This window comes from Cuculus canorus, chromosome 7, assembly GCF_017976375.1.
Source record: "Cuculus canorus isolate bCucCan1 chromosome 7, bCucCan1.pri, whole genome shotgun sequence".
Taxonomy (NCBI): domain Eukaryota; kingdom Metazoa; phylum Chordata; class Aves; order Cuculiformes; family Cuculidae; genus Cuculus; species Cuculus canorus.
The window spans coordinates 2,381,444-2,408,769 of NC_071407.1; the positions used below are offsets into that span (position 1 = coordinate 2,381,444).

Sequence of the window (27,326 nt, forward strand, 5' to 3'; positions counted from 1 at the left end):
GCTCAGCCGGGAGGGATTTACCTTCACAGGAGACTCCACAGTGAGCACTGACTGGGTTTGATGTGTAGCTTTTATACAGATGCCCAAATGAAGAGGGCAGATCTTGAAGATCTTCATTTGAGTTGCACTTGGAAATCAGCATGTGATTCCCCAGCACAGGAAGGACATGGAGCTGTCGGAGTGAGTCCAGAAGAGGCCACAGAGATGATCCAAAGGCTAGAACACCTCCTATATGAGAACAGGCCAAGAGAGTTGGGGCTGTTCAGCCTGGAGAAGAGAAGGCTGCAGGGAGACCTTAGAGCAGCTTCCAGGACTGAAAGGGGCTCCCGGAAAGCTGTGGAGGGGCTCTGGATCAGGGAGTGCAGGGGCAGGATGAGGGGGAATGGCTTTAAGCTGAAAGAGGGGAAATTGAGATGAGCTCTCAGGAAGAAATGTGGAAGGAGTTGTGCTCACCAGCACACTGCCGTGCTTTGAAAAGCAAAATAGAGACAATCAGTCCTCACCGCACCTCTCTACCGGAGTTTTTTAAGCTGAATTTACCACTGACAGATGATGAGGTTCTGCGCCAGCACAAGCCTCAGATGGATGGCCCCTTTCACAGCCCATCGCCGGGCTTTGCAGAAGCCCACCAGCATTTGGAGTCCTACCTCCTGACTTCTTCATAGCTGTCAGCATCTTCATGTTTGTGTCACCTGCAATGCAAAGCAATACAAATAAAAGGTATTAGGAAGACGTAGATTTCTTTATACCCATTTTTTCTTGTGACAACACAGTCCTTTACTTTCAAGGTATGCCTACATCTGATTTAATGGAGCAGTCAGGATCCTTGTGGAAGAATCTGGAGACCTGAGTCTGCTTCTCTTATTCTGTTCACTGCTGCAAACTCTGGTGCTGAAACACTCAAGCACAGACTAAAAGACAGGGCAGCGGGGAAGGAGCCCAGATCTTTTTTGCTGGCCTAAAGATCCTGACTCAGTGCTTGCTGGGAGAAAAGAGAAAATGTAGTCTGAATAAGCAGAAACAGCCAATTTTGGAAGTAAGGAAAAAAAAAAAAAGGAGATGCTACCAAAAAAAGCAGTTAAATTCTGCGAAATGTGCTTTCTAAGGTGCTTTATGTGTTTTGTTGGTCTGCTTTGAAATAAAACATCTTCATCCAAAGTCATTGAGGAAAGGCTCAGGAAATTAAACCCACCTTTTTCAGTGCCGAACATGAGGCTAACGCAGGGCTGGCAGCCATCTTCCCTTTATGGGAAAAGAGAGGTTTGTAAATGAAATGCCACCGCGGTGCGAGCCCCAAATGCATCAGCGTAATAAGAATAGGAAGGCAGCGAGGCAGAGTGTGATATTCTGAGCCGCTCGGCAGGATGAGTCATCGGCAGGGTGGGCTCCCGCAGCCCCAGCCAGGAGCGCAGCAGCAACACACCAGCTTCATCCTGCCCCACAAAACCCACCCAGCCTCAGCACAGCCTGAACGCTCAGGATAAGACCCCAAGTGAACCAGATGCCACAAAGGCTTTCGCCTACACTTATCAATTACAAACACATCCTACCAGCAGCTATCTCCTGAATCCGCGTTATACCACGCGATTAATAGAGTAAAGCCTGTTGGCGATTAGCTCTGAGCTGGATTATGGCTGGAATGGCTTCTGAAACTTATTTCTACAAACGGGCACGTTTTTTCGCCTCCTGCTGAGGTTCAGCATCAGCAGGTGGGAGCACGCAGGCCTGAGAAAGCCTTGGCAGGCAGCTGGAACCTTTTACAGAGCCCCTGTGCACAAGGACGGAGGCTGCCATCTACCAACAGCCACGGGGTGATGCATCGGGTTGCCTAAACCAAACTTCTTGCTTTGCTTTAGATAAAAATGTTTGCGCCTCTGTTGTTCCTTTTCATTTCCAAACCTTCCCCCCCCTCCAGTTATCTATTTTTCTCAAGGCAGAGGACAAATTGTTAAAGTTTAAAGCATATAGGATGAAATAACCTTCTAGAAGATGAGCGGATTTCAGTGTTTAAACAAGCAGATGTAAGCAACCCGTACTCTGCACTCAATCTGCTGCTCAAGGACCGACGGCAGCAGGAGATCTGATTTGGGATTTGCTTGCCCCTTTCCTCAAATCCAGAGAGAAGCATCTAGCTTTTCATTAATATTTTGTTGCATTAACGATGATTTTCCAAAGACCTCTTTAAAATATCTCACAAAACAATACTGGTAATGACGCACAAGCATTATCAACCACTTTTTATCAACAGAGCTCAAGGTTTTCACCAGAAAGGCATAATTCATTATTCCCAGATAGGAAAAAAGAGGCACAAAGTGAGAGCTGACAGATAAATAGCCCAACAAAACACAAGATTTACATCTCCCATTATCCATTCAAGTGCCTTATTCACTTCTCTGAGCTTTTAATGATACAAACTTCTCCCTAAAGCCTGCCAAAATGCCAACTTCAGGTGTTTAACAGCTTCAGTGTTTAACCAGCTTCAGGTGTTCAACCAACATTAGGCTTTTACCCAACTTCAGGAGTTTGACCAGCTTCAGGTGTTTAACCAGCTTCAGGCGTTTCAATTTCAATCAGGATTAAAGCCTCTGATCCTTCACCACGCAGTGCTGAGTTTGTGCTGCACTGGTATGAACAATTAGTCCTTCACTGCAGGATGAGGTTTGAGAATGGTTCCTGTCCCACCGGGCAATGGTCTGCAGGAGACACAAAGTTGACAATCAGCAAGATTCGGAGCAAGTTGCACATATAGTACCACTTGGTAGGCTTATTTTGAACTTTAGATGGTAAGAACTGGGTTTAGTGGCTACTCCAGCCTGTGCCAGAGCTGAGGAAAAAGGAACAACTCTTTGCCTTGGCAGCGGCAAAGTCCCTCTCTAAATTGTAGGGATCCCCAGTAAAAAGCCAGCTGGAAAATACCCACCCTGTTAAATGGCAGGAGTTCAAGCTCTTGCCCAGAAGCCTGAGAAGCTGAATTATGCTGCCTTCATAACAAAGCATGAGCAATATATCCCCACCTGCAAGCCAAGTGTATAAACAAAGAGTTTTAAAAAATACAACTTTCTTGGGAGAGGGGAAGGACGTGGTCTTAGAATACATCAACTGAGAAGTGTGAATAATCACCTGTGGGTGAGACAACCATCCTCAGGAAATCCTACTAATAGCCCTTTTCTTGCTGCCACAATGCAGCTCCCACAGCTGAGGGAAAGGAACCGTGGTGGCCCAGCTGTCCCTGGGCATAGTTTGCTGCCCAGCCACAGAGGACTTGACAGTGTGAGCGTGTCCCTCCACACAGGTGGATGTGCCTGGCCAGCAGATGTGAACACAGACATGCCATTCTGCACTGCTGTTCAGGGAATCCACCCACGTAATGGCAGAGGTTTCTTTGTCACTGTTCTGCAGGGGTCTGGGGCTCTGCTCTGCTCCTCGCTGCTCTGCCGGCAGCCCTCAGCACTGACACAAAGACCTCCCTACCCTCCAGTGTGGACAGGTTTCTCAACAACCGCTCCTTCCCTCTCCATCTCCCAGGGCTGCAGGCTACAGCCTCGCTCACCAACACTCTATCTGATGTATTTTCCAACATACAAATTACAGAATCAATCACAGAATGGTTTGGGTTGGAAGGGATTTCAAAGCCCATCCAGCTTTGTGCCCTTGTCATGGGCAGGGACACATCCCACTGGCTCAGGGGCTCCAAGCCCCATCCAACCTGGCCTGGAACACCTCCAGGGATGGGGCAGCCACCACTGCTCTGGGCCAGGGCCTCCCCACCCTCACAGGAAAACGTTTCTTCCTAAGATCTCACCTAAACCTCTTCTCTTTCAGCTTAAAACCATTACCCATTGCCCTGGAGGGCAGCTGGTACAGGAGGTGCTGTCTGCCCCTTCTTCCAAAGCTCATACACTTTGTCTGCTCAGCCAAGGTGGTTTTCTTCCTCACCACCTCATTTTCTGGCACACAGGGACAGCCAGCTCTTGCACCGCCAGGATTTTCTTCTTGAGGAGCATCCAGCCCTCTTGGGCTCCTTTGCCCTTACGGACTGTCTCCCATTGAAATCTATCAACCAGCCTTCCGAACAGACTAAAGTCTGTCCTCCAGAAGTCCAAGGTGGCCGTTCCACTGCCCTCCTTACTTCTAGAACTGAGGATTCTATTGCCTCATTATCTCTATGCCCCAGGCATCCTCCAGCTGTCACCTCTCCACAAAGTAACTATACATGCTGTGTTGTTAAGCAGAAAGATAATGTGGTAATTTTGCATGCCCACAGCTGAATGTTGCTCGCCTTTCCTCAGGTCTCCTATGAAGCATAAAGGGTTTGAACAAGACCAGCGTCCCAGTGCTGTCTCTGACAGTGGGAGATGCTTTTTAAGGAGGACACATGAGCCCGGTCATTGCCTGCAGACTTTCAGCCTCATACAGCCTCAGCACACAATTGCTTTGTTAAGGAAGGACCCTAGAGCAGCTTCCAGTACTGAAAGGGCTTCCAGGAAAGCTGAGGAGGGGCTCTTGATCAGGGAATGTAGGGACAGGATGACGGGGAATGGTTTTCAGCTGAAAGAAGGGGGATTGAGATGAGATCTCAGGAAGAAATGTTTTGCTGTGAGGGTGGGGAGGCCCTGGCCCAGGCTGCCCAGAGCAGCGGTGGCTGCCCCATCCCTGGAGGGGTTCCAGGCCAGGTTGGATGGGGCTTGGAGCCCCTGATCCAGTGGGAGGTGTCCCTGCCCATGGCAGGGGTTGGAACTGAATGGGCTTTGAGGTCCCTTCCAACCTGAACTATTCTATGATTCTATCATTCTAGGTAGGGTGTCACCAGAGCAGAGGGGCAGAATCCCATCCTCTCCCTGCTGGCCACGCTGCTGTGGATGCAGCCCAGGACACGGTTGGTTTCTGGGCAGTGAGCACTCATTGCCAGCTCATGTCGAGCTTCTCATCCCCCAGCACCCCAAGTCCTTCTTTGCAGGGCTGCTCTCAGGGATGAGGAGAGGGGAATTCACTGGGCTGAGGCTGCCTGCAGCTTGGCATGTGCTGGCAGGCAGTGAAATGGAGCAAACAGCACAGCTTGCGCTCAGGAATCATAGAAACATACGATGGTTTGGGCTGCAAGGGACCTCAAAGGACCCCTTTTACAAATGAACTTTCAAATACAATAAAGCTCCATTTTTTTTTTTTTTACATGTCCATATTGGCAGACTTCTGAGTATAACAGGTAACTTAGTTTCGTGTCAGAAGTGTCATATTCTGCAATAACATTACTATAGAATGGTTTGAGTTGGAAGGGACCTCAAAGCCCATCCAGTCCCATCCCCTGCCATGGGCAGGGACACCTCCCACTGGATCAGGGGCTCCATCCAACCTGGCCTGGAACCCCTCCCGGGATGGGGCAGCCCCCACTGCTCTGGGCAACCTGGGCCAGGGCCTCCCTACCCTCATCGTGAAGAAATTCCTCCATATGTCCAGTCTAAACCTGCCCCTCTCCAGTTTATACCCATTGCCCCTCATCCTGTCCCCACAGGCCTTTGTGAATAGTCCCTCTCCAGCTTTCTTATAGCCCCTTTCAGGTACTGGAAGTTCACTACAACATCTCCTGCGTTCAGTTCTGGAATCCCCAACGTGAAGAGGGAGATGGAACTGTTGGAACGAGGCAGAGGAGCCACGGAAATGACCCGAGGGCTGCAGCCCCTCTGCTCTGAGGCCAAACTGAAAGCTGGGGGTGCTCCGCCCGGGGGAGCCCTCAGAGCAGCTTCCAGCGCTGAAAGGGGCGCCAGGAAAGCTGGGGAGGGGGAGCGCAGGGGTGGGATGAGGCGGAACGGCTTTAAAGTGGAAGGGGGAAGATTTAGGTGAGCTCTTGGAAGAAATCCTTCTCGCTGAGGGCGGGGACGCCAGGCTGCCCCATCCCCGGCGGTGCCCGCAGCCCTGCGCAGGGGCGGTCCCCGCCGTGCCGGGGGCGGGCGGGCTCTGCTCCCTCCCCGCTCGCTATGGCCGCTGCGCTGCGGCTGCTGCTGCGCCGGGCGGTGAGTGGCTGGGGACGGGACCCGCCGCCCGCCGCCCCGCAGCCGCCCTGACCCCCTGTCCCCGCAGGTCCCCGCCGCCAGGACCCTCGCCCTGCCCGCCCGCCGCCCGTTCAGCCTCGGTGAGTGCGGGGAACGGGGCGGAGGAGGAGGAGCCGGGGGAGGAAGCGGCAGCCGCGGCCTCCGCGCGGCCCCGCGGCGCCAGCCTTGCCCCCCCCCCCCCCCCCCCCCCGGCTCGGGTTTCTGCCCCGCGGCTCCGCTTTCTGCCCCCTCATCTCCGCCTTCTGCCCCTCTGCATCTGCACTTTCTGCCCCGCATCTCTGCTTTCTGCCCCCACGTCCCCCTTTTTTGCTCCTCAGCATCTGCACTTTATGACCCACATCTCCGCTTTCTGCCCCCCTCAGCTCGGTTTCTGCCCCTGCATCTCCTCTTTCCGCCCTCCACCACTTGATTTTCTACCCCGACATCTCCACTTTCTGCTCCTGCAGCTGTTTTCTGCCCCCAACACTCAGTTTTTCCCCTGGCTTCTCTGCTTTCTGCCCCCCCCCCCCCCCCAGTTCAGTTTCTGCCCCTGCATCTCTGCTTTCTGCCCCTCTACCACTTGGTTTTCTACCCCTGCATCTCCTATTTCTGGCCCTCTGCTGCTCAGCTTTCTGCCCCCACATCTCCACTTTCTGCTCCTGTTTTCTGCCCCCGATGCTCAATTTTCACCCTGCTGCTCAGTTTTCTGCCCTGCAGCTCAATTTTCACCCTGCCGTCTCCTCTTTCTGCCCCCAGCATCTCCTCTTTCTGCCCCTGTGGCTCTGTTTTCTGCCCTCTGCAGCTTGCTTTCTGCCCCCACTGCTTAGTTTCCCCTTGGCATCTCCTCTTTCTGCGCCCTGCATCTTGGTTTGTGCCTCTCATGTCTCCATTTTCTGCCTTCCCCAGTTTGGTTTATGCCGCTGATGCTCAGTTTTCACCCTCACGCCTCAACTTTCTGCTCCCCCCAGCCTGGTTTTCTGCCCCTGCCGCTCGGTTTTCACCCCCATAGCTGAGTTTTCTGCCCCGCAGGCTCCTGTCGGCTTGCTCCAGCGGTGACACAGCATGCCCCGTTCTTTAAGGGAACAGCCGTGGTCAATGGAGAGTTCAAGGAGCTGACCCTGGATGATTACAAGGGGAAATACTTGGTTCTCTTCTTCTACCCTCTGGACTTGTGAGTGCATGTTTCCCTCCTTCCCACCACGTTTCCCTCCTTCCTGCCGCGCCTCCTGCCATGCTGAAGGTCATCGGAAGGGCTGCGGTTCATTGCTGTGAAAGCGCGGCTGGCTTTACCTAATCCAGGCTTCATTCCTAGAGCTGGACAGAGAAGATTTGGGGGCAAATGTGCGCTAAGGCAATAGATCGGGCGGCTGCAGAGCATCTGCCAGGCCTGCTTCGGGAGGCAGGCGCGGTTTCTTTTACAGATACCGGTGGGAGGGTATTGCCTCGCGGTCTGGGGTTGTGTTGGAGACTCTCTCTGTTTAAGCAGCCACACAGCTGCAAAGCAAAAGGTGAACAGATGGGGTTGAGCCTGTCTGGAAGTCTTGAATCACCAAGAGCATCCCGGTGCCTATGGGCACGCAGGGGAGAGTTTAACTTGCAGTCCTTTCTCCTTTAGTTTCCAAACCTTCTCTGTCTGAACAGTGTCTGGCTGAGAGAGTTTCTCAGTCTCTGCAAAACACCTGTCTAGAAGTGGGTTAAAAAGCTATGTGCCAGCCAGGCAGCTCTGGCTGCTGCTTTGAGACTGACTGAAACTAATCTGGAGTAGGAAACGTGGTTAAAATCATCAGGGTAAAGCAAGCACGCTGGTGCGTTAGTGCCTAGGAGCAGACACGAGAGTCTGGTCTAAAACGTGCTCTTGCAAAGACTGCAGAATCATTACCGCCTGTTCTCTGTCCCTCCCCCCTGCCCCCAGCACCTTTGTCTGCCCTACAGAAATTGTGGCTTTCAGCAACAAAGCAAACGAATTTCACGATGTGAACTGTGAGGTGGTGGCAGTTTCGGTGGATTCTCATTTTTCTCATCTGGCCTGGATCAACACCCCACGAAAGGTATGGATTGCATTTGGGGAGGCTTTCTCTGTTGCTTTGGTTTTCACAAGAGCTCCTGAGAAGAAGAGTTGAATAAATAATTGTGCAAACACTGATTTCAGTTGACTGCCTGAAGCGATATATGAAGTGATTTAACTTCTGCATTTGATGACAGAATTCTGACCTCGGTCTTTGTTTTATTGCTCTTTTCCTTAATAATTTGGGTTTTTTCCCCCTCATCTTTGTTTTGCTGTTTGATAGTCCTGAAGGTTACACCGTATCCTGATATATTTATCTCCAAAGATAAATACTGGAGACAAAGTACTGGTACCTGCCGGGGCAGCTTCAGGATGGAAGCAGAAGAGTCATAGAATGGTTTGGGTCAGAAAGGACCTCAAAGGGACTTCACTGCTTTATGCAAAAGCTCTTTAGCAATGCCAGTCCGGCACTGCTTGGAGCACATATACGAAAACACCCTGCCACGGGTGGAAAGAATTCCGTGGTGGTGCAGATAGGGAACTGACACCGAGAAACGAAGGCCTTGGTTTCTCTGGCACCTGCATTCAAATCTCTGCATCCGAGAGCTCCGTTGGGGATGAGCATTTGGAGGATCAGGGTCCGAGTGACTGCGATTACACAATGATTGGTAATGCCAGGAATAGCAGAGCTAACAAACTCTGGGCTTGTTTCAAGGATAGAGAGCTTATCTCTCCGGCAGTGCCAATATGTTGCAAAACTGAAAGAAATCTTGGTTGACTCTCCAAGTAGTATTTAAATTAATTTGGGGGAGGAGAAAAACAATCATACATGCACTGAATAGAGACAGCAGCAGAGCTCTGGCATGTTCTATGATTCTATACCTAGCGTGGCTGTTGGAAGCCTTGTAATTCCTCTGTTCATAGTAAGGATTCATTTCGCTTCTCTCTCCATCATGTTCATCTTGTTTAATTAATGAACACTTAAATATGTACTAGAAATGTTTGTATTTGAAGCTCCTGCATAGGGTACAAGGGAAAAATTGATGACCTTTGTCACAGGTAGCTTTTTACTACCAGAATAAGCAATTCTAAAATGCTCAGTGCAAAAGAAGTTTTCATCTTCTAAAGGAACCAAATATTTTGACTACTTTAAAAAAACCAAACAAACAAAAACAACCAATGAATCCCTCCACACCCCTGTGGTTTCTTTCTCCTGCAGAGAAGGACTTGGGGGTGTTGGTGGATGAGAAGCTTGACATGAGCTGGCAGTGTGTGCTCGCAACCCAGAAGGCCATCCGTGTCCTGGGCTGCATCCAAAGCAGCATGGCCAGCAGGGAGGGAGGGGATTCTCTCCCTCTGCTCTGCTCTGGTGAGACCTCACCTGGAGCCCTGTGTCCAGTTCTGGAATCCCCAACATAAGACAGAGATGGAACTATTGGAAAAGGTCCAGAGGAGGCTACAAAGATGATCCAAGGGCTGGAGCCCCTCTGCTGTGAGGATGGGCTGAGAGAGTTGGGGTGTTCAGCCTGGAGAAGAGAAGGCTGCAGGGAGACCTCAGAGCAGCTTCCAGTGCTGAAAGGGGCTCCAGGAAAGCTGGGAAGGGGCTTTTTACAAGGGCCTGGAGTGATGGGACGAGGGGGAATGGCTTTAAATTGGAAGAGGGAAGATTTAGATTGGACATGAGGAAGAAATTCTTCCTGATGAGGGTGGGGAGGCCCTGGCCCAGGGTGCCCAGAGCAGTGGTGGCTGCCCCATCCCTGGAGGGGTTCAAGGCTGGGTAGGATGGGGCTTGGAGCCCCTGATCCAGTGGGAGGTGTCCCTGCCCATGGCAGGGGGTGGGACTGGATGGTCTTTGAGGTCCCTTCCAACCCAAACCATTCTGTGATTCTACGGAGCAGATGGCATGGATGTGGCTTGTTGATGTACCCTCAAGAGCACCAAATCCACCAACTCAAGGATCATCTTAAAAAGCATTTTGTAAAACAATGGAATCTTGCTCTTCTCTCTAGAGTGGCGGTTTGGGCAAAATGAATATTCCAGTCCTGTCAGACCTCACGAAACAAATCTCCCGTGATTATGGGGTGCTGCTAGAAGGACCTGGCATAGCACTGAGGTAACACCTGATTGCTGATGATGCAGTTATGACCCAATCCAGTCTAAACCAACATGATCTGACCTTTTTTGTTGTTGTTTTCTTTCTTCTTCTGCCATAACTTCTGTGTGAGAGGTTTCTAAAGCATCAGTGGTAGAGGCCACCACCGTCATTCCCATAATTATCTAGAATAAAAAAATTAACATTTCCTCTTCCACTGTGGGAATACTTTATTAAGAGCAAATAGTGGTCCCCAAGATCCTTTGGACTGGGTGGGAGTCATCTGGAGACCTTTGGTTACCGATCTCTTTGGATCAGGAACTTCTGACATTTGTTTGTTGATAAGTTAATTAATATGGTAAAAGTGAGACTTTGGTTTTCACAAATGTTTATGTGCAACAACTCTTCACTCAATATCTTCAGATTTTGATATCAAAAAGAATTGGGAAGGATGCCAGCTTTGAAATAGAAATGGAATTAGAAGTTCTGCTGTTCTACACCTGTCTCAATTTAATAGTCTTTATGAGTATTTTGCCATTTCATGATACCATACCAGTTGAAGGGTTCCTGGATTTTTATCTGTGCACTAACAAATGATATATCAAACGCTGTATTTCTGCTCCTGACTCTGCTCCCCGCATCTAAGAAATGTCACCAGCCGTGCTGAAATAGCAGATCCAGTTTCTTGTCTTTGATCTTGGAACATGGTTTGCATTCAATCACAGAGGTCTCTTCATCATTGATCCAAACGGGATCATCAAGCATCTAAGTATCAATGACCTCCCTGTCGGCCGTAGTGTGGAAGAGACGCTCCGCTTGGTGAAAGCATTCCAGTTTGTGGAAACACACGGAGAGGTTTGCCCAGCGAACTGGACTCCGGACTCCCCTACAGTAAGCGTCTGCTAAATATAACTTTCCTAAGTATAGACACTCGCATGGTTTTGCATGTCTGAAGGGTTGAGAACAACGTCAGTGTGAGGCGCTTGACTGAATCCGTGCCCGTTGTGTAAATCTGAGGCTTCTATAGGTTGGACTAATTTTGTCTTTGTGTGATGCTAAATGTGTGATTTCTCTGATTTTCTTTGAGAAGACGCAAATTGTATTTAAAACTCTAAATTTAACTTGCACTCTCCACCAGCTGTCTTCAGATTTTTTACCTGCTTCATGCCCTGCTTGATATTTAGCAGGAAAATGTGTTGTATATACTTAAAACTTGTACGGTTTTCATCTTTCAACCGAGAGCAGAAACGGAAATCACCTATTATTTTTATAAAGTATGCATGGATTTTCTTGGATAAAATGTCAAGTCTGTGACTTTTTTATTTTAGTTACAGCATATAATAACTAAACTTTCTTTTCTTGACAGATCAAACCAAGCCCAGAAGCTTCTAAAGAATATTTTGAGAAAGTGCATACATAAACGTTCAGTTGCGTGGACAAAATGTAGTTACCGTACACTGAAGACATGAAGAAAGCAGCTGTGATTATAAAAATAATATGAAATCAAAGTTATCATTTTCTGATGCTTACAAAGAAATTAAACATTGAAATATTTGCTGACGCTCTTGTCTTGTTTTAAAAAGAAGGGTAAAAACTAAGGCTTCCCTCCCCCCGTTTATTCAACTTGTTTCATGAACCTCTGTAACCACTAATCTTCATCCTGAATATAAGTACAGAAAATACAATTGAATTCTGCTGGGTTCTTTCTTTTAGCTCATTTTGCACCTGAAAGTGTCCCATGTTTTCTTGTCTCACGTGAAAAATTAAGTTCTGTAATGTGAATTTGAGACAATGGGGACAATACAGAAGACAGAATTTTTTAACAGTTTGTTTTCTAATTAATTTTGCAGAGGAAGAGATGAATATAACAATAAAATCACCCCCCATTTTAGTACACTATAAATTGCAATGAATGTAAATATGAGCCATTTTACTCTTGTGTACAGTTAGAGATGCAGCACAGCTCACAGGAGCATTATCAAGCATGAAGAACTTGCATTCTCCTCAAGAGATGCTAAAACTTGAACCCCGATAGTGTAGTTACTGGAGATTAATGATGGTCTTCTGTCATTTAAAGAATCACTTACTTGCTTGAATCTGTCTCCAGGAAAAACTTCAAGGTGAAATATTGTACTGCTTGAATTCAAACAGTGTAGCGTATCTCTAGCTATAATAATAAATCTTAAGCTGACTGGTGTGTCGCTTTGCCTTTCTTTTGCTTTGTCCCAGAGATGCCTGTTCCTTTACTTTGAAGAAGCTGCATTGCATTAGGAATGATCTTCTCTACCTTTGTACACAGCTAGCAGTTAGCAGCTGGCAGCGCACTGAGGTGGGCAGGCTGTGGTGGGTGCAGGCTGGGTAAATCAGCACCAAATAGGTTTGTGTTCTTCACCTTCTGTCCTTGTGAGCAGGGGAAAGGACATAAACAGGAGCTTGAGGGAACACCTTGGCAGAGGGCTGCTGTTTCCTTCATCACCTGGGTAACAGGTACCGATGCCGCAGCGTAAGTGGAAGGATGATAACCCATGCCTGCTGCTGTGTGGGCCATGGGGATGACCGAAGTTTCAGTACTTGCAAATCTCTGTTGGTTTAGTTCTGTTTGGAATAAATCCCCTAGCATCCATATGATTTTTCCCATAACCCTGCTCTCCTGGACCCACAGGAGGTGACGTTATCTCCTGGCACAGCTCAGTGATGCAGAGCAGCGTGCTAATGGCATTACCTGAAATTGATTAAAACCATCTGAAATAAAGTGCTTTGTTTCAAGAGGAGACATCGCTTTTATTCTGTGCAGGGTGCTTGTTGGAGGATGTTCCACTAAACTAAAACACCTGCTGAAGACTCCAAGATCCCACCGTGCTGCGATTGTTACCTTACCTAATAGAGATATTGAGTTTCACAATTCTACTTTAACATAACCCCCCTCGTTTCCTTTCCACATCCTTAGCTAGCATAAGGATGTCCGTCAGGTAATCCTTAATCGAGAATTCTTCCTATCTGATATCCCTTTCTTCTTTCATCACACGTTTTCAACCTTGAGTCAATTAACTACCGAGTTCATCATTTTCCTAAGACTGAGTGCTTGCATCCTCGGGCAAAGGCCAGGATGTTTATAGAAGATAAACGTCGGCATCTCCGGGCAGTTATTAAGATGTTTGTAGAAGATAACGGAGGTGAACAAGGTAGGAAATACGTTCTCCTCATGCCCTTTAGCAGCAGCAGTGCTGGTGGCAGCCATTTGTGCCAATAAAACCGCAGGGCAGCAACACCTTGGTGGTTGCCTGGTTGCACCTCGCGGTGCCTCAGCCGCGTGCAGTCAGCGTGGAGCACACAGGGATGTTCTCTGCAGCTCTGCCCATCGGGCCTTTCCAAACCATCATCTGTTCCCCTTGCTCGGGGCCTGTCCGGAGGGGCTGCAGGCTCTGGACCTCCAGCCCGGGCCCAGCTGACAGCACCTCCTTCCCTCCCTGCCTGTGTACTCCCTGCCTGCCTCCTTCCCTATCCTCCCTCCCTCTCTGCCGCCCTCTTTCTCTCTCTCCTCCTCTCCCTCCCTCCTTCACTTCTCTCCCTCCTTCTCTCCATCCCTTCCTCCCTTCTCTCCATCCCTTCCTCTCTTCTCTCCATCCCTTCCTCCCTTCTCTCCCTCCTTCCCTCCCCGCCTCCCTTTCTTCCTCTTTTCCTTCCTCTCACCCTTACTCCCTGCTTCTCTCTCCATTCCTTGCTGCCTCCTCCCGTCCTTCCCTGCCTCTTTCCCCGCTTCTTTTCCTCCCTCTCTCCCTTCTTCCATTCCTGCCTCCCTGTTTCCCTCCCTCCCTCCCTCCCTCCCTCTTTTCCTCCTTTTCTCTCCTCCGTCCCTGCCTGCCTTTCTCCCTCCTTCCCTCTCCCAGCCTCCCTCCTTCCCTCCCTCCTTTCTCTCTTCCTTCTTTTCCTCCCACTCTCCCTCCTTTCCTTCCTCCCTCTCCTTCCTTCCCTCCTGCCTCTCTTTCTCTTTTCTTCCCTCTCTCCCTTCCTCCATCCCTGCCCCACTCCCTCTCCCCTTCTTCTTCCTTCCCTCTCTGCCTCTTTTCCTCCCTTTCTCTCCTCCATCCCTGCTTGTCTCCCTCCCTCCTTCCTTTCCTCCCTCTCTCCCTCCTTCCCCCCTGCCCTCTCCCTCCCACTCTCAGTCCTTCTCCCCCCCCCCTCTCCCCGCCCATCTCCCCTCCCCGTTCCCCCTCGCTGTCCCCTCCCTCCGCCGCTCCCGGTCCCGCCCCGCTGCGATGGCGGCGGTGCCGCTGTTCTCGGGGGCCAATCTCGGCGGTTCCTTCTGGCAGCGGTTCGTGCTCTGGGCGGATGCTCTGGACCCGCTGCTGCTCTTGGCTCCCGCCGTGAGTGCGCGGCGCTGCCGGGGATCAGCCCTCCCTGCCTCCCCTTCCCCAGCCACCCCCTTTCCCAGGCGCCCTCCTTCCTTCCATTTCTCCGTCCCTGCCTGCCTCTGTCCTGCCCTCCTTCCCTCCCCCTCCCCGCCTCTTTTCCTTCCTCTCGCCCTTCCTACATCCCTGCCTCCTTGCTTCTCTCTCCTTCCCTGCCCTCTCCCTCTCCTTCCCTCCCTCCTTCCTTTCCCTCCCTCTTTATCTCCCTCTTTCCCCCTTTCCTTCCTTCTCTCCTTCCCTCCTTTCCCTCCCTCCCTCTTTCTTCCCCTTTCCCTCCCTCTTTCCTTCCCTCTCTTCTTCCATCTCTTCCCCATTTTCCTTCCCTCTCTCCTTCCCTCTTTCTTCCCCATTTTCCCTCCCTCTTCCCCTCCCTCTCTCCCCCTTTCCCTCCCTCTCTTCCCCTTTCTCTCCCTCTCCTTCCCTCCTTCCTTTACCTCCCTCTTTCTCTCCCTCCCTCTCTCCTCCCTCTCTCCCCCTTTCCTTCCTTCTCTCCTTCCCTCCTTTCCCTTCCTCCCTCTTTTCCCCTTTCCCTCCCTCTCTCTCCCTTTCCCTCCCTCTCTCTTCCCCTTTCCCTCCCCCTTTCCTTCCCTCTCTCCTTCCCTCTCTCTTCCCCATTTTCCCTCCCTCTTTCCCTCCCTCTCTCCCCCTTTCGTCCCTCTTGTCCCCCTTTCCCTCCCTCTCTTCCCCTTCCCTTCCCTCTCTTCCCCCTTTCCCTCCTTCTCTATCCCATTTCCCTTCGTCTCTCCTTCTTCCCCTTTCCCTCCCTCTGTGTCCCTCTTTCACCTCTAAGCAGACACTCAGCGGTTCAGAGGCTGTGGGCAGCGCTCTCTGGGCAGGGGGCTGCTCCTGGAGCCCCTGCGCTCCAGACCCTTCCCCAGATTTTACAGAATTATATATGAGAGCTGCACACGGATATTTCAGTTTCCTTATAGCCACAAAGATGATCCGAGGGCTGGAGCACCTCCCGTACGAGGCCAGGCTCGGAGAGTTGGGATTGTTCAGCCTGGAGAAGAGAAGGCTCCAGGGAGATCTTAGAGCAGCTTCCAGTGCCGAAAGGGGCTCCAGGAAAGCTGGGGAGGGGCTCTGGATCAGGGAGGGCCGGGAGAGGACGAGGGGAAATGGTTTTCAGCTGATAGAGGAGAGATTGAGATGAAATCTTGGGGTGGAACTGGATGGGCTTTGAGGTTCTTTCCAACCCAACCCATTCCATCTCATAAATCCTGCCAAGAGGGGCAGGTTTTTATGTAGACCGGAGAACTTCATGGGGTTACTGTTTATTCTCTAACTTTACCTGTTTGCCATCATTAAAAGCTTAACCCAAGCGTGAAGGAAGAGCATAAGAGGCAAAGCCTGACCACGCGTTTGTGAACATGCAGGAACCATTTCTGGTGGTGTTGCAAACCATTTCTGGTAATCTTAAAAGTCTGGTTTGCAATTTCCTTTTAAAACAGTCACCTAGATGCCTGCTCAAATCATTAATTATTAATTCAAATTATTGAATTTGCCAGCACACCTCAATAACTTTAGGTACGAGAGTAACGCTCTTGATTTCAGTGAGGTTTTTCACGTGCTTAAAAATTCAGGGTCATTTATGTGATGACCTGAAGGATTGATACTTGAAGGGACCAAAGCGCCCTGAATAATCTAAAAGCTTCTCTGACTGAGAGTTATTTGTGTGTCGAGGTGTGTTCTTGCTTTAACCGCTTTGGTCTCTTTGCTTGAGATACTCGATGACATTGTTTGGAGGTACTCAGGGACATGGTTTAGTGGGAGATGGGAATGTTTGGCCTCGATGATCTAGGAGGACTTTTCCAACCTAGTGATTCTATGATTCTATGACATTTGTATTCAATGTCTCTCACACCTGACAGGTTGCACTGTAGAATATTGAAATTCTATTTTTTTTCTGTTTTGTTTTTTTTTCCTCAAATACAGGATGAAATAAGAAGAACCAGATTATTATTGCAGAACAGTGGAAAGACCCTAAGTGAGCCCATACAGGATGATCAGGTATTTTAGGCCACGGTTTATAGAAAACAGAGATGTCTCTTCATGCCTGAAATAGTTGATATTAATATAAGATCTAGCACAGAGAATATTGAGATTCAGCTATGAGGGGTAGCACAAAAAAACTCATTACTACAGAGATTTTTCTGGTCTGTTGGGAATTTCTTTGGGCAACCGCTGGTGCCAAATCTTGGTATGATCTTCCTGAAGAACACTAGGTTGCGTGTCATATTGCTGAGCTTAAAAGATGCTCTCGTATCACCCTGGGAATCGTTGCTCTAAGCCTGCGTGTCCCCAGCTGGGATGATGTAGGTAGGGGATAAGTATAGAAAATGCTTACTGAGCTCGTTTGGGCTCTCTGATGTTGCATTATCCTGTAGAGGGCAAGGTGGTTTGGTTTCATATCCCATAAAAATGAGCAGCAGCAGAAGCTTGGGTGGGAAACTACTCATGGAGTATATGAAGAGAAATTCCAGGGGGAAAAAGAAAGAGTGTTTACATAGATCACATTCTGCATAAAGGTCAGTTCTTGGAAAAAAGAAATGTAATACATTTAGAAAGAATGTTTTACCCAGTCTTTTCTGAAACATGATTACTAATCTGATTTTCAAACTATTTAGATGAGAAAAGCCTTCCTGCTAAGCCTGGTAAGTTACGAGATAGTTATAAATCTCCTTTTTTCCCTTTCTTATTCAAGCATGGCAAAGGTGGGCTAATTTGACTGTTTTTCCTTTCCAGTCCAGTGTACATCCTGACACAGACAAGATAATTCCTGTTTTGTTCAGACCTCCAGGTAAGTTCCCTTAAGGGAAGTTTTGTGTGTGTGTGACTGAAGCACCGAAGGGGAATAGCCTGTAGTAAACAGCCCCTGTGATACTACAATGATGCTCTTCTCCATTGGAAAACACGTAGAATCCTAGTTCTGTTACTTGTGTTGTCACATGTGTTGAAGATTTATTTAGGGAGGGGATTCTGCCTCTCTGCTCTGCCCTTGTGAGATCCCACCTGATGCCCTCTGTCCACTTCTGGAACCCCCAACATCAGAAGGAGATGGAACTGTTGGAACGGATCCAGAGGAGGCCAAGGGGATGATCCGAGGGCTGGAGCCCCTCTGCTATGGGGCCAGGCTGAGAGCTGGGGTTGTTCAGCCTGGAGAAGGCTGTGGGGAGACCTTAGAGCAGCTTCCAGTGCTGAAAAGGGCTCCAGGAAAGCTGGGGAGGGGCTTTTTCCAGGGGCCTGGAGTGATAGGACGAGGGGAATGGCTTTTTCACGGATGGAGTTGATGATATCTAAGGTCTTTTCAAACCTTATGATTGTATGATTACATTGGAAGGGGGAAGATTGAAATTAGACATTAGGAAGAAATTCTTGCCGATGAGGGCAAGAAGGCCCAGGAAAGTGGTGGCTGCCCCATCCCTTGAGGGGTTCTAGGCCAGGTTGGATGGGGCTTGGAGCCCCTGATCCAGTGGGAGGTGTCCCTGCCCATGGCAGGGGTGGGACTGGACAGGCTTTGAGGTCCCTTCCAACCCAAACCATTTTGTGATTCCACGAGTTCACAAGGGCCCCTTGTGGCTATAACCTGTGACCAAGCATTCTGGATTCTTGAATGAGAAAAGTTAGAGTTGAAGTCCATGTGATGGTGGGGATTTTGTAGGCAGTATTTTACCTAGAGCTGAGAGGGGGGAAACAAGGGGAATTTTCTGCTCCAAATCTAGACTCGGTGGTTATTTTTACTGAAATGAAGTTTTCTTTCTTTTTAGCCTTCCTGCCCATCTGTCTTCCATTGGTGAGTAAGCACAGGAGATGCTAGCGTTCCACAGGGTTTACGGTTTTCCAAAGCCAGGGATTGGAGGGAGGGAATAGAAGGTTTTAGGCTTCTTAGTTGTATTTTCTGCACGAGCTTTTTAAAAGGTATCTTTTTAATGGGAACTGCTGAGTAATCCAGACATCAAGCCCTTAAGGGAATCTCATTGGAATTCCAGACCTGCTATCTGGCTTCCTTCAGCACTATTCAAAGAGATCGTTTGTGCGAAGGTCAGCTTTCTGATGCAAGGTGGAATTCATCAGGCATTGAGAGCAAGGCCTGGCTTTGGTCTCTTTAACCTCAACGAATTGACGCTGCAGTAGTAAGGAGTCAGACCTTGTGTTCCAGACCCTGAATGTGATTTTTTTTCATGTGTCGATTGTGCTTTTGCAAGTAAGAAATGATGTTTTCAAGCAATTTATAAAAGATGTAAAAACAAACTCTCATCCTCTGAGGCTCTGGACATTCCATGCCCTCCTCTTATTTGCTATTTGTTCTATCTTGTTTGACTCTGTTCGTTAAGAGTGCTCCACACATGGTAGGCTATTCCTCAAGAGAGGCTGTGGTTTCTTACAACTGAATTTCTTATTCACTGTCTGAGTTGGGAAGCATGGATGGTTCTCGATGATCTTAAAGCTCTTTTCCATCTGAAACCATTCTGTGATTCTAAGTAGATCGTGGAATCTCAAATCAAGTAGGTGTAGTATTTATATCCCCGCTAGCCAAAACAATCTTGACCGGTTCTCATTTCCTACTTTACTTACATTTTTCTTATCTCAGTTTTTGTATTTGCATCTATTCAAGCGTCACAGGTACAAATGCATTTTCTGTTTTGGGGAAGAAAGTGTCTTGCCAAAATATTCTTGCACGCAGTGTTTTAATCACTGTGTCTCTACTTAAGCTGAAAGAGGGGAGATTGAGAGGAGATCTTGGGAAGAAACGTTTTGCTGTGAGGGTGGGGAGGCCCTGGCCCAGGTTGCCCAGAGCAGTGGTGGCTGCCCCATCCCTGGAGGGGTTCCAGGCCAGGTTGGATGGGGTTTGGAGTCCCTGAGCCAGTGGGAGGTGTCCCTGCTCATGGCAGTGGGTGGGACTGGATGGGCTTTGAGGTCACTTCCATCCCGAACCATTCCGTGGTTCTCTGTGGTTGATATTGGGTAGACAGTCAGTGTGACACACCTGTGGCCTAAAGGTGTGTTAGCCCAGGATCACGGCAAATTATGCTGACTGGAGCCCTTGGTGCTGCTGCAAGCAGTAACACAGCAGTTCTTCTTGTGTTCTAGCCCACCACTGCTCACCAAAACCTCCTGGTCTCATCACACCTAATTGTCTTGTGGGATTTTCCTCTTAGGTTATTGTTTCATCTCTTAAACTCCGGGCAAAGGCAACTTTCTTTTCTCAGGTAATTAATTACCTCTTCCTTTCTCCATTTACAAGTCCTCTAGTTTTGGTCCCAAACTCATTCTTGCTTGTCATCTCCTTTCTGCAGTTTGTGTTTCACTCCTACACCACCGGATTCAACCTGATAAATGGAAACGGTACCACAAAGGCTGAAGTAAGTGCTGGTTTTTATTTCTGAGACCATTCTGAACATGATTTACAAGTGTTTTACAAGTGCACTTATGGAGCGGTTCTTCTGTCCTCCTTAGGAGTATTCCATTCAAGAAAAGCAGATCTTCTACAGCTTGGGAGCCATTTCTTACGCAGCATGTGTCGGTGTACGTATTCGTTCAGCGATTGCTTTCCTAATAAGCTCTCCTGAGAATGAGGAGATGCTGAGATAATCACACTGCCAGATACCCTACAGGACTGGGCTTTAATGCTCTACTCTGCTCTCTTGCCTCAAACCTGTTCAGAATAAGAATTTTCATGATCATCTGTCAGCCGATACCTCGCTTGGCTTTCTCCGATGTTTCCTTTTCTGTCCTTTTCGTTATTATTCTGCAAACTCGGAGAATGGGTGGTGAGAAGCAGTGCTCAGGGTTTCAAATGCAGATTGACCCACTGGGTTTCTAGAGTTGATTTTTTGATGTGGTGCTGTGCAAGAGGCCTGCCTCGCTCTGAAAAGGGGGTGAAAACTGCAGGTATCTGTAACTGAATAGCGTTAATTCAGATCCACAAAGCAGCATAGCTGTGAAAATACCGCACTGGATGCGGGTTAATGAGCCTTTCAGGAGGGTGAAGTAGCTGAGAGCTAGAGGAAGAGGAACCTCTGCTTTCCAGAGTTTGCTACGTCAGAATGAGCTCTGGTATCCACAAGACACTCATCGCAGGTTGAGATGCACCTATAGCACATTTCCTCACTCTCCTCACTAAGCTGAGTTTTATAAGCCTTCTGGCAGAAAATTGTGGCTGTTTCTGCTTTGATTTGATGGATTCCACCTCTGCCTGCTCGGCAAAGCAGTCGGGCCAGCAGCACTCAGGAATTCCCAGAGCTCTGCAGAGGCAGCTGTGCCTGTGGGTGAATGTGGGAGCTCCTTCTCTTTGGGAGACTGAGCACTACCTGGTGTCCCAGCCGTTTATTCCTAAATGAGACTTCCTGGCAGTGAATTGTGGGAATACAGAGACCACAGAGAACGGGAACAAAGGCACCAGTGCTCCAGGTGTCCTGTTTGGGAGCAGAGCAGTGTGTGTCATGAGGCAGCTGCACAGGTGTCCAAGGAATATAAGTCAGAGGCAATTGTTTTCCTTTTTCTCTTTGTATTTTTACTGCAATTGTCTTATAATAATGTTTAATCCTCTTTTTACCGTAATATTTTGTATTCTTATCCAAAAGAGGGATCACAGCTACCTGCAGTTAGTAGAGAACGTGGGTATTTTGTTGACATGTTTATTTTTATAGATGGTAACTACGTACCGACTCACAGGTTTAGCTGCACACGCTGAAATACTGCAGTCTTTAATAGAAGGTGCCCGTTTCCTCCCAATGCCTTAGGCTCTTCCTCTTGTCTTCATGAACCGATACACGTTGAAGGGTCCATTAACTGAACTGGTCGTCAGAAAACTGCTGCCTGCTCCTCTTCTTGGTGAGTATATGTGCCCTGTGCAGCTGCTCTGAGGGCCGTTTGTTGCCCCTGTCTGACTGTAGAACTTTCTTGCCCTTGGTTTGAGCTGGGTGGCAGCGATGGATCGGAAGCTCCGAGTCCATAACAGTAAAGCACATTTTAGGATGAGGGCCTTAAAATCTCGCTGAAACTTTTGAAACAAACTTTGAGATCCCATGTAGGTTTTTATGTTTTTTTTTTTATCTAAGCTGCCGGGTTACTGAGTTGTGAACTGTTGAACTGGAAATGTAAACTACGCGTAATTATGGATGCTACTATTGAGATAGTCCTTTTGGATCTCTTAAAGCCAAATCCTCTTTAACTGTGCAGGTCTGACGAGTGCATTTACTGTGGCGGTGGTGAGAAGCCCTGAATTTGAGCATGGAATTGAAGTGATGGACAGGAACGGCAAGGTTGTAGGAGTGTCCCGGAAGGCCGGTGAGAAGGTAGGCAAGGGAGTGGAGGCCTCTCTTGGTTTGCCTTTCATTCATTCGTAAGAGCTGAACGTGATGCTGAGACTGGATAGAGTTGGATATATTGAAATGAGGAATCCTGGATCAGGTGTGGGATCAGGTAGGCTTGGGCTGGGTCTCTGGAAGCAGGTTCCACCACCCTTGTTTTTTCAAAGGTTGGCAGCCTCCCCAGCCAACACACCAAGTGCCAGAGTTGAGCCACAGAGACACTAAGCAGAGGCCTTTTTCCCCGGCTGCTTCAGAAGGAGAGAAGACTCTTGACCTTCTTCTGATGGGACATCTCGGAGAAAAGCCCTGTGCGATCCATACTCTGTGGACCTCCTATAGCAGGAATGTTATTTAAAGGCTGTGCCGCCCAAAGGGTGATGCCCTGATCTGCGTTTTATCTGTGGGCTCCAGTTGCTGACCAGGCTGGCTGCTCCTTGCCTTGCTCATCAACATCCGCCGCAGAGCCTGGTGCAGAAACTGGAGCGAGGAGCTGGATTTTGTGTTCTATCAGCCACCCTTCCTTTCCGTGCTGCGGTCCAGAGGGGAGGAAACAGCTAGGAGAGCGTAAAGACTTGTGGGCAGCTAGAGAGAGACCTTCACATTGGACACAGGATAGTTAGGATGCACAGAAGTTGTAAAAAACCACCAAGTCTCAGCAAAATGATTGTTGTAGGAAAGCTCAATCAAGGAGTATCGCCCCTCTTTTAAGGAGTTCCTTAGTCACAAGTGGACTCTCTGCCACTTGTAGGAGTTTAGTTTCCTTTCAAGAAAGAATTCCTATAACTAATGTTTTTATTTCTAATTTATCATTACTTGGAACTCCGGAGTATGAGACAAAACAGTGCTCACAGAAGCGCGCACTGTGTGAACTGCACAGAGCACCGCTTTAACGTTTATTTTTCTCTCTCCCTGGAGGCCGTTAAAGAAACAGCCTTGTCAAGAGGAGTCTTGTTTGGGACAACGTTCTTCCTGCCGAATGTGCTTACACATTTTGCGCAAAGGTAGGAGGTGCTGCAGTAGAGCTGAGGCTGCTTGGGTAGTGTGTTTTTATCATCTGGCTCCTACCTCTTGCCTGTTTTTTCTTGGTTTTGTGGTTATTTCTCACCTTGGTGGAAATGATTATTTGAGAAGTTTCTGTTCAGATACTGTGATTCGTTTAATTAATTAAGCGAATCTAGTTATGTCCACATCTGTGCCCTGAGGGTTTGCAGGAGGTTGTATAAAGCGATGAGGATTTCCTCTCTTCTCCCATGCAGGAAACACGTTTGTGCTCTCTTGGCAACCTGTTTTCCCCAGCTGTGACTGGAGTCCCAGTGCCTGGGGTCAAGGTTGTTCACAGATTTGTTACTTCTGAGGAGATAACACGGCACTTGATTTGCAACTAAAACTGGATCTTAACTTCCAAATGGTTTTCCGTGTATTGGAAAACACGTTCTTGCTTTTGCAACGTTTAGAAACCCTATATTGTGAGAAGAATTCATCGTGTGCTTTAACAGAGAATTCTTAGGCTGCCCTGAGCTTTTGGTAGGGATCACGTGTGTCGTGGAAATAATGCAGGTAGGGACCGTCTATGTCATGTAATTTGGTATTGCCTAAATCAGTTCCCTGTCCCCTTTATTCCCTTAAGGCACTCGTGTTACCAGAAGACACAAATGCAGATGAATGATGAAATTCTAAATAGATATCAAGTAATAAACTTCTGCTCAAGGCAAAGTAGGGCTGCCCGGAGTGGCTAAATCCGAAAAGAAAGAAATGCAAGAAAAAGTGTGGTCAAAGAACTGAGACACTTTAAAGCACTGAGGATCCTTCTCTTTATTGTCAGTTGGATCTTGCTGCTTATTTTCTTAATCTTGCGTTAACAATCTGGGCTTGGAAAAGGCTGCAGCGAGATCCACAACAAAGGGGAAGAACAGGAAGTTTGGAGTGAGAATGTAGGGAATAAAGTAAGGAGACACCTTTAGGATTTGTAAGTGTAGGTCATTACTTACTCCAGTGCAATTTCAGCCACTAAAATAGCAGCAAATGCTCTTTTTATTGCTGTCAGATTACTTTCTGAGCCCAAACTGACATACTTAAACCTTTCCAATTTCTTGGACAGAGCAAAACTTGCAAAAACACCGCACACTTTGGCTGTCATGAGGATGCTTTTCATTATGTCTGTGCTGGCAGGAATGCTACCGGCCTCACTTAGTATGTTCCCGCAGCGGGGAGAGGTAAGTCCTTCCACAGGGATCCATTTAGGACTGTTATAAAACACACATTTCAGAACTATGGCCATCGGTCTTGAGGCCATGTAAAAAGTATCAGTAGGATTAATGTGGTTGTGCGCCAAAATCAGGGCAGCAGAGATTGAGTTGTGCGCCGAAACAGGGCTGTTTGTGGAGGCCCAGGTACGAGGAGGCGGCTGACAGCACTCCTAGGTGCAAGTTAATTGTCTTTTAGTAATATTTACACTTTTCAGTGTACAGTAATCAGATTTTTACAACAGTCTGAAGCAAGCAAGGTCCAGAGAGCTGTCTTAAAGATCAAAACCAAGGCTCTTCAGTCCTGCTGGAGACGGGAGGGTGGAGATGAGAATTTTTTCTCTCATGCAAAGTCAATGAGCTCATCAGAGAGGTAAAACCAATCACGTGCAACATCTCTTCACACAAAGCGTGCTCAGTTCCCTGCGCCTTCTGGCGGGTGTTCAGTGGAGGCTGTAGCCCTTGAACCTTGGGCCAAATGAGAGAGGAGCCGGAGGTTCCCTTCTGCGTTTCCTCTCCCTTATCAGCCCCGTGTGACTATTTTTGTGATTTCCTGTCAACTGCAGTTTTCAGTGCTTTCTTTTATTTGCCTCAACTTCCTGGCACTGTAATCTCTTGGTTTAGCTTTATTTCTCTTTGCTGTAAGAGATTAACTGATACGAGGGCACTTGTGAGAGCATGGCTGGTTGCTTCCCTCCGAGCTTCCCAACGGCTCAGCCCGGAGCAGCAGCTCTCCTGGGTGTCACCCACATACAGCAAGAGGAGACAATGGCATTAACGCTCTCTTTAGTATCTCTAGTTTTAAGTAAAACCTGTTTCTCCCCTAACGCGTGAGCGGTTAGAAAATGTCGGAGAAGAAGAAAAAAAAGCCCCCAAACAACAAAATCCCCCAATGAACAGAGAACCCCAAATCCCACACGATGTTGCTTCTAAATGCAGCATTTTGACTTGTGCCAAGCTCAGTGCGGCACAGAGGACTCGACAAAGCTCAGCATATAGTGGTGGTGATTCCCTTTTTCTATTCATTTCAGATAAAACGAGAGGACCTTGAGCCAGAAATTCTCTCTTCTACAGAAGAAACAGTGTTATTTTACAACAGAGGAATTTAGAGATCGGCTTTAATATATGAACGTGTGCTGTGATCCAAGTGAACTCTGAAGGCATCAACAAATTCAGTTGGTGTTTGTGGTTGGGATCATGAATTTACAGTGGTGGCCGTACCAGACGAGGTGCAGTCTCTGGCGGGGCAGCTTCCGGGCACAGACCTCCACGTAACTTAATGCTGTAAATCAGATTTGTGCCAGCAAGCGCTGTAACACAGGGTTTGTCACAATCTGTGTTCTCTGGGCTTCCTCCTGTGATCGATTTCTTAATTAAAAGACTACTGAATACAAAATTTGTACGTATCTCAGCGTGGCAACGTGGTAGCGGTTCTGCACCGACTGCGCTTGTCACCGTGAGGGTTGGGAACGCACAGCGAGGCCTCCCTGCCCCTTAAAGTGGCTTGAAAAGAAAAACCCACCACCAGCAGCCACTCCCAGGTTAGGAAATGCTGAGATCAGAGCATTTCCTCAGCAGGAGCTTCTGTCCCTGCATTACCCGGGGCGGTAACAGCCCTGCTGCTTTTCCCCCCTGCAAGGGAAGGAAGGATGGAGTGAGGGGATTGCTCCGCTGTGACTCTGTCCCTGTCAGCCAGCTTTCCTGGAACCCTTTTTGGGACTGGAAGGTGCTGTGAATCTCCCTGGAGAGCAGCTGAACAACCCCAGGCTGAGCGACCCCAACTCTATCAGCGTGTCCTCCGAGCAGAACCATGCCCTGTGCTGCAGAGTTGAACAGAAAGGAGCTGTGGAGTCTTTGGAGTCTCCTCCAGACCAGCAAGCACAACCCCAGGGGCGACGGCATCTGAAATGGCATGCAGCGAGCCTAAAGGCCTGGTCCAATTTACTCAGCAAAACTAGAACAGGAGGGATTACTCGTTTCTCCTGCTCGCCTTTGGAAGCCTTGCTTTGTTCACTACCTCCTTCCCATTTCTGCAGACGTAGCGGAGCTGTCACCCGAGAGCCAGCACGCTCTGGTTCCCGTGAGGAAGCCTCAGGCTTTATGATTCTATAAACTATAAAACCTCTCTATTTCCTCCATGGTCCACATATTTGCTAAGCAAAGTCTCCCTGTGCTCCCCGGTAAAAAGCGATGAGAGGGAATAGCCTCAAGTGGCACCAGGGCAGGCGCTAGATTGGATATCAGGAAAAATTTCTTTACCAAGAGTGGTGAAGCCCTGGCAGAGGCTGCACAGGGAGGTACTGGAGTCTCCATCCCTGGAAAGGCTCAAAAACCATACAGCCATAGCACTTTGGGACAGGTTTTAGCAGGCACGGTGGGGGTGGGCCCATGGTTGGACTGGAGGAGCTTAGAGGACTTTTCCAACCTCAATGGCTCTATGGTTCTAAGTCAGAGTGCTCGGGGAGCACTGTTGGTCTCACCTCAGGAAGGAGCAGCACTGCCCTTTGCTGTTGAGCTCAAAGCTGTCCGTCGTTCTGCACACCTCTTGGAAGCACGGCTCTCAGCAGGTCGACAGCAACCACCATTCACCATCTCCCATTTATCCAAGAACAGAAAGGCAGTAAGATGAGATGAAAGGAATGAAAATGTCATTTGACCGGGTCTTTCTTCCAAGAGGAAGAAGAAAGGATGTCACCTGACTTTGCAAACCCAGCAGCTGCGCACACAGAACCTGGGAAAGGGAAGCGAGCAGAAATCCTTCCCTGGCCTGAGCTTCCAGTTTGTTGTGTTTTATTCTAAAGTCAGAAGTCATTATGGAAATGCAAGCTTGTTAGGACAATCCTGTGGGGGCACTGAAGCTGACAGGGGCCAACGCTTCCATCGCAGTGCTGAGAGGACAGTTTGAACAGGAAGCAGCGCAGTTCCAGCCTCCACATCAGGCACTACCACAATCCCAGTGCTGCACAGCTCAGAGCCACGGTGAATGGCTGGAGCACCTCCCGTACGAGGCCAGGAGCGAGCTGGGGTTGTTCAGCCTGGAGAAGAAAAGGCTGCGGGGAGACCTTAGAGCAGCTTCCAGTGCTGAAAGGGGCTCCAGGAAAGCTGGGGAGGGGCTCTGGATCAGGGAGTGCAGGGAGAGGACGAGGGGAAATGGATTTAAATTGGAAAGGGGAGATTTAGACTGGACATCAAGAAGAAATTCCTCACGATGAGGGTGCCTGATCCAGTGGGAGGTGTC

At 48.7% G+C, this 27,326-nt stretch overlaps 2 protein-coding genes across 2 annotated transcripts; both read left to right on the forward strand.

Moving 5' to 3' along the window:
- The first annotated feature begins 2,688 nt into the window (after window positions 1-2,688).
- Window positions 2,689-11,678, forward strand: PRDX3 (peroxiredoxin 3). The gene is made up of 8 exons (XM_054071527.1): window positions 2,689-2,748; window positions 5,850-6,008; window positions 6,076-6,127; window positions 7,056-7,197; window positions 7,939-8,074; window positions 10,041-10,144; window positions 10,849-11,014; window positions 11,490-11,678. The coding sequence occupies exons 1-8, from the start codon at window positions 2,689-2,691 to the stop codon at window positions 11,541-11,543; spliced, it is 873 nt and encodes a 290-aa protein (XP_053927502.1). The 3' UTR covers window positions 11,544-11,678.
- A 2,665-nt stretch (window positions 11,679-14,343) lies between these two features.
- SFXN4 (sideroflexin 4) lies at window positions 14,344-25,447 on the forward strand. Its single transcript, XM_054071723.1, has 13 exons — window positions 14,344-14,487; window positions 16,468-16,542; window positions 17,160-17,186; window positions 17,278-17,332; window positions 18,300-18,325; window positions 19,692-19,742; window positions 19,830-19,895; window positions 19,990-20,058; window positions 21,276-21,366; window positions 21,715-21,830; window positions 22,761-22,846; window positions 23,944-24,058; window positions 25,120-25,447. The coding sequence occupies exons 1-13, from the start codon at window positions 14,380-14,382 to the stop codon at window positions 25,195-25,197; spliced, it is 963 nt and encodes a 320-aa protein (XP_053927698.1). The 5' UTR covers window positions 14,344-14,379; the 3' UTR covers window positions 25,198-25,447.
- Window positions 25,448-27,326: the final 1,879 nt, after the last annotated feature.

Bases quoted from the DNA above. Each gene is read 5' to 3' on its own strand.
- PRDX3 (XM_054071527.1), top strand. From the start codon at position 2,689: ATGGTCTGCAGGAGACACAAAGTTGACAATCAGCAAGATTCGGAGCAA. The intron at 2,749-5,849 runs GTACCACTTGGT...AGCTCTTGGAAG, and splicing joins CGGAGCAAGTTGCACATATA to AAATCCTTCTCGCTGAGGGC. The intron at 8,075-10,040 runs GTATGGATTGCA...TCTTCTCTCTAG, and splicing joins GGATCAACACCCCACGAAAG to AGTGGCGGTTTGGGCAAAAT.
- SFXN4 (XM_054071723.1), top strand. From the start codon at position 14,380: ATGGCGGCGGTGCCGCTGTTCTCGGGGGCCAATCTCGGCGGTTCCTTC. The intron at 17,187-17,277 runs GTAAGTTACGAG...TTTCCTTTCCAG, and splicing joins AAGCCTTCCTGCTAAGCCTG to TCCAGTGTACATCCTGACAC. The intron at 20,059-21,275 runs GTACGTATTCGT...CCAATGCCTTAG, and splicing joins CTTACGCAGCATGTGTCGGT to GCTCTTCCTCTTGTCTTCAT.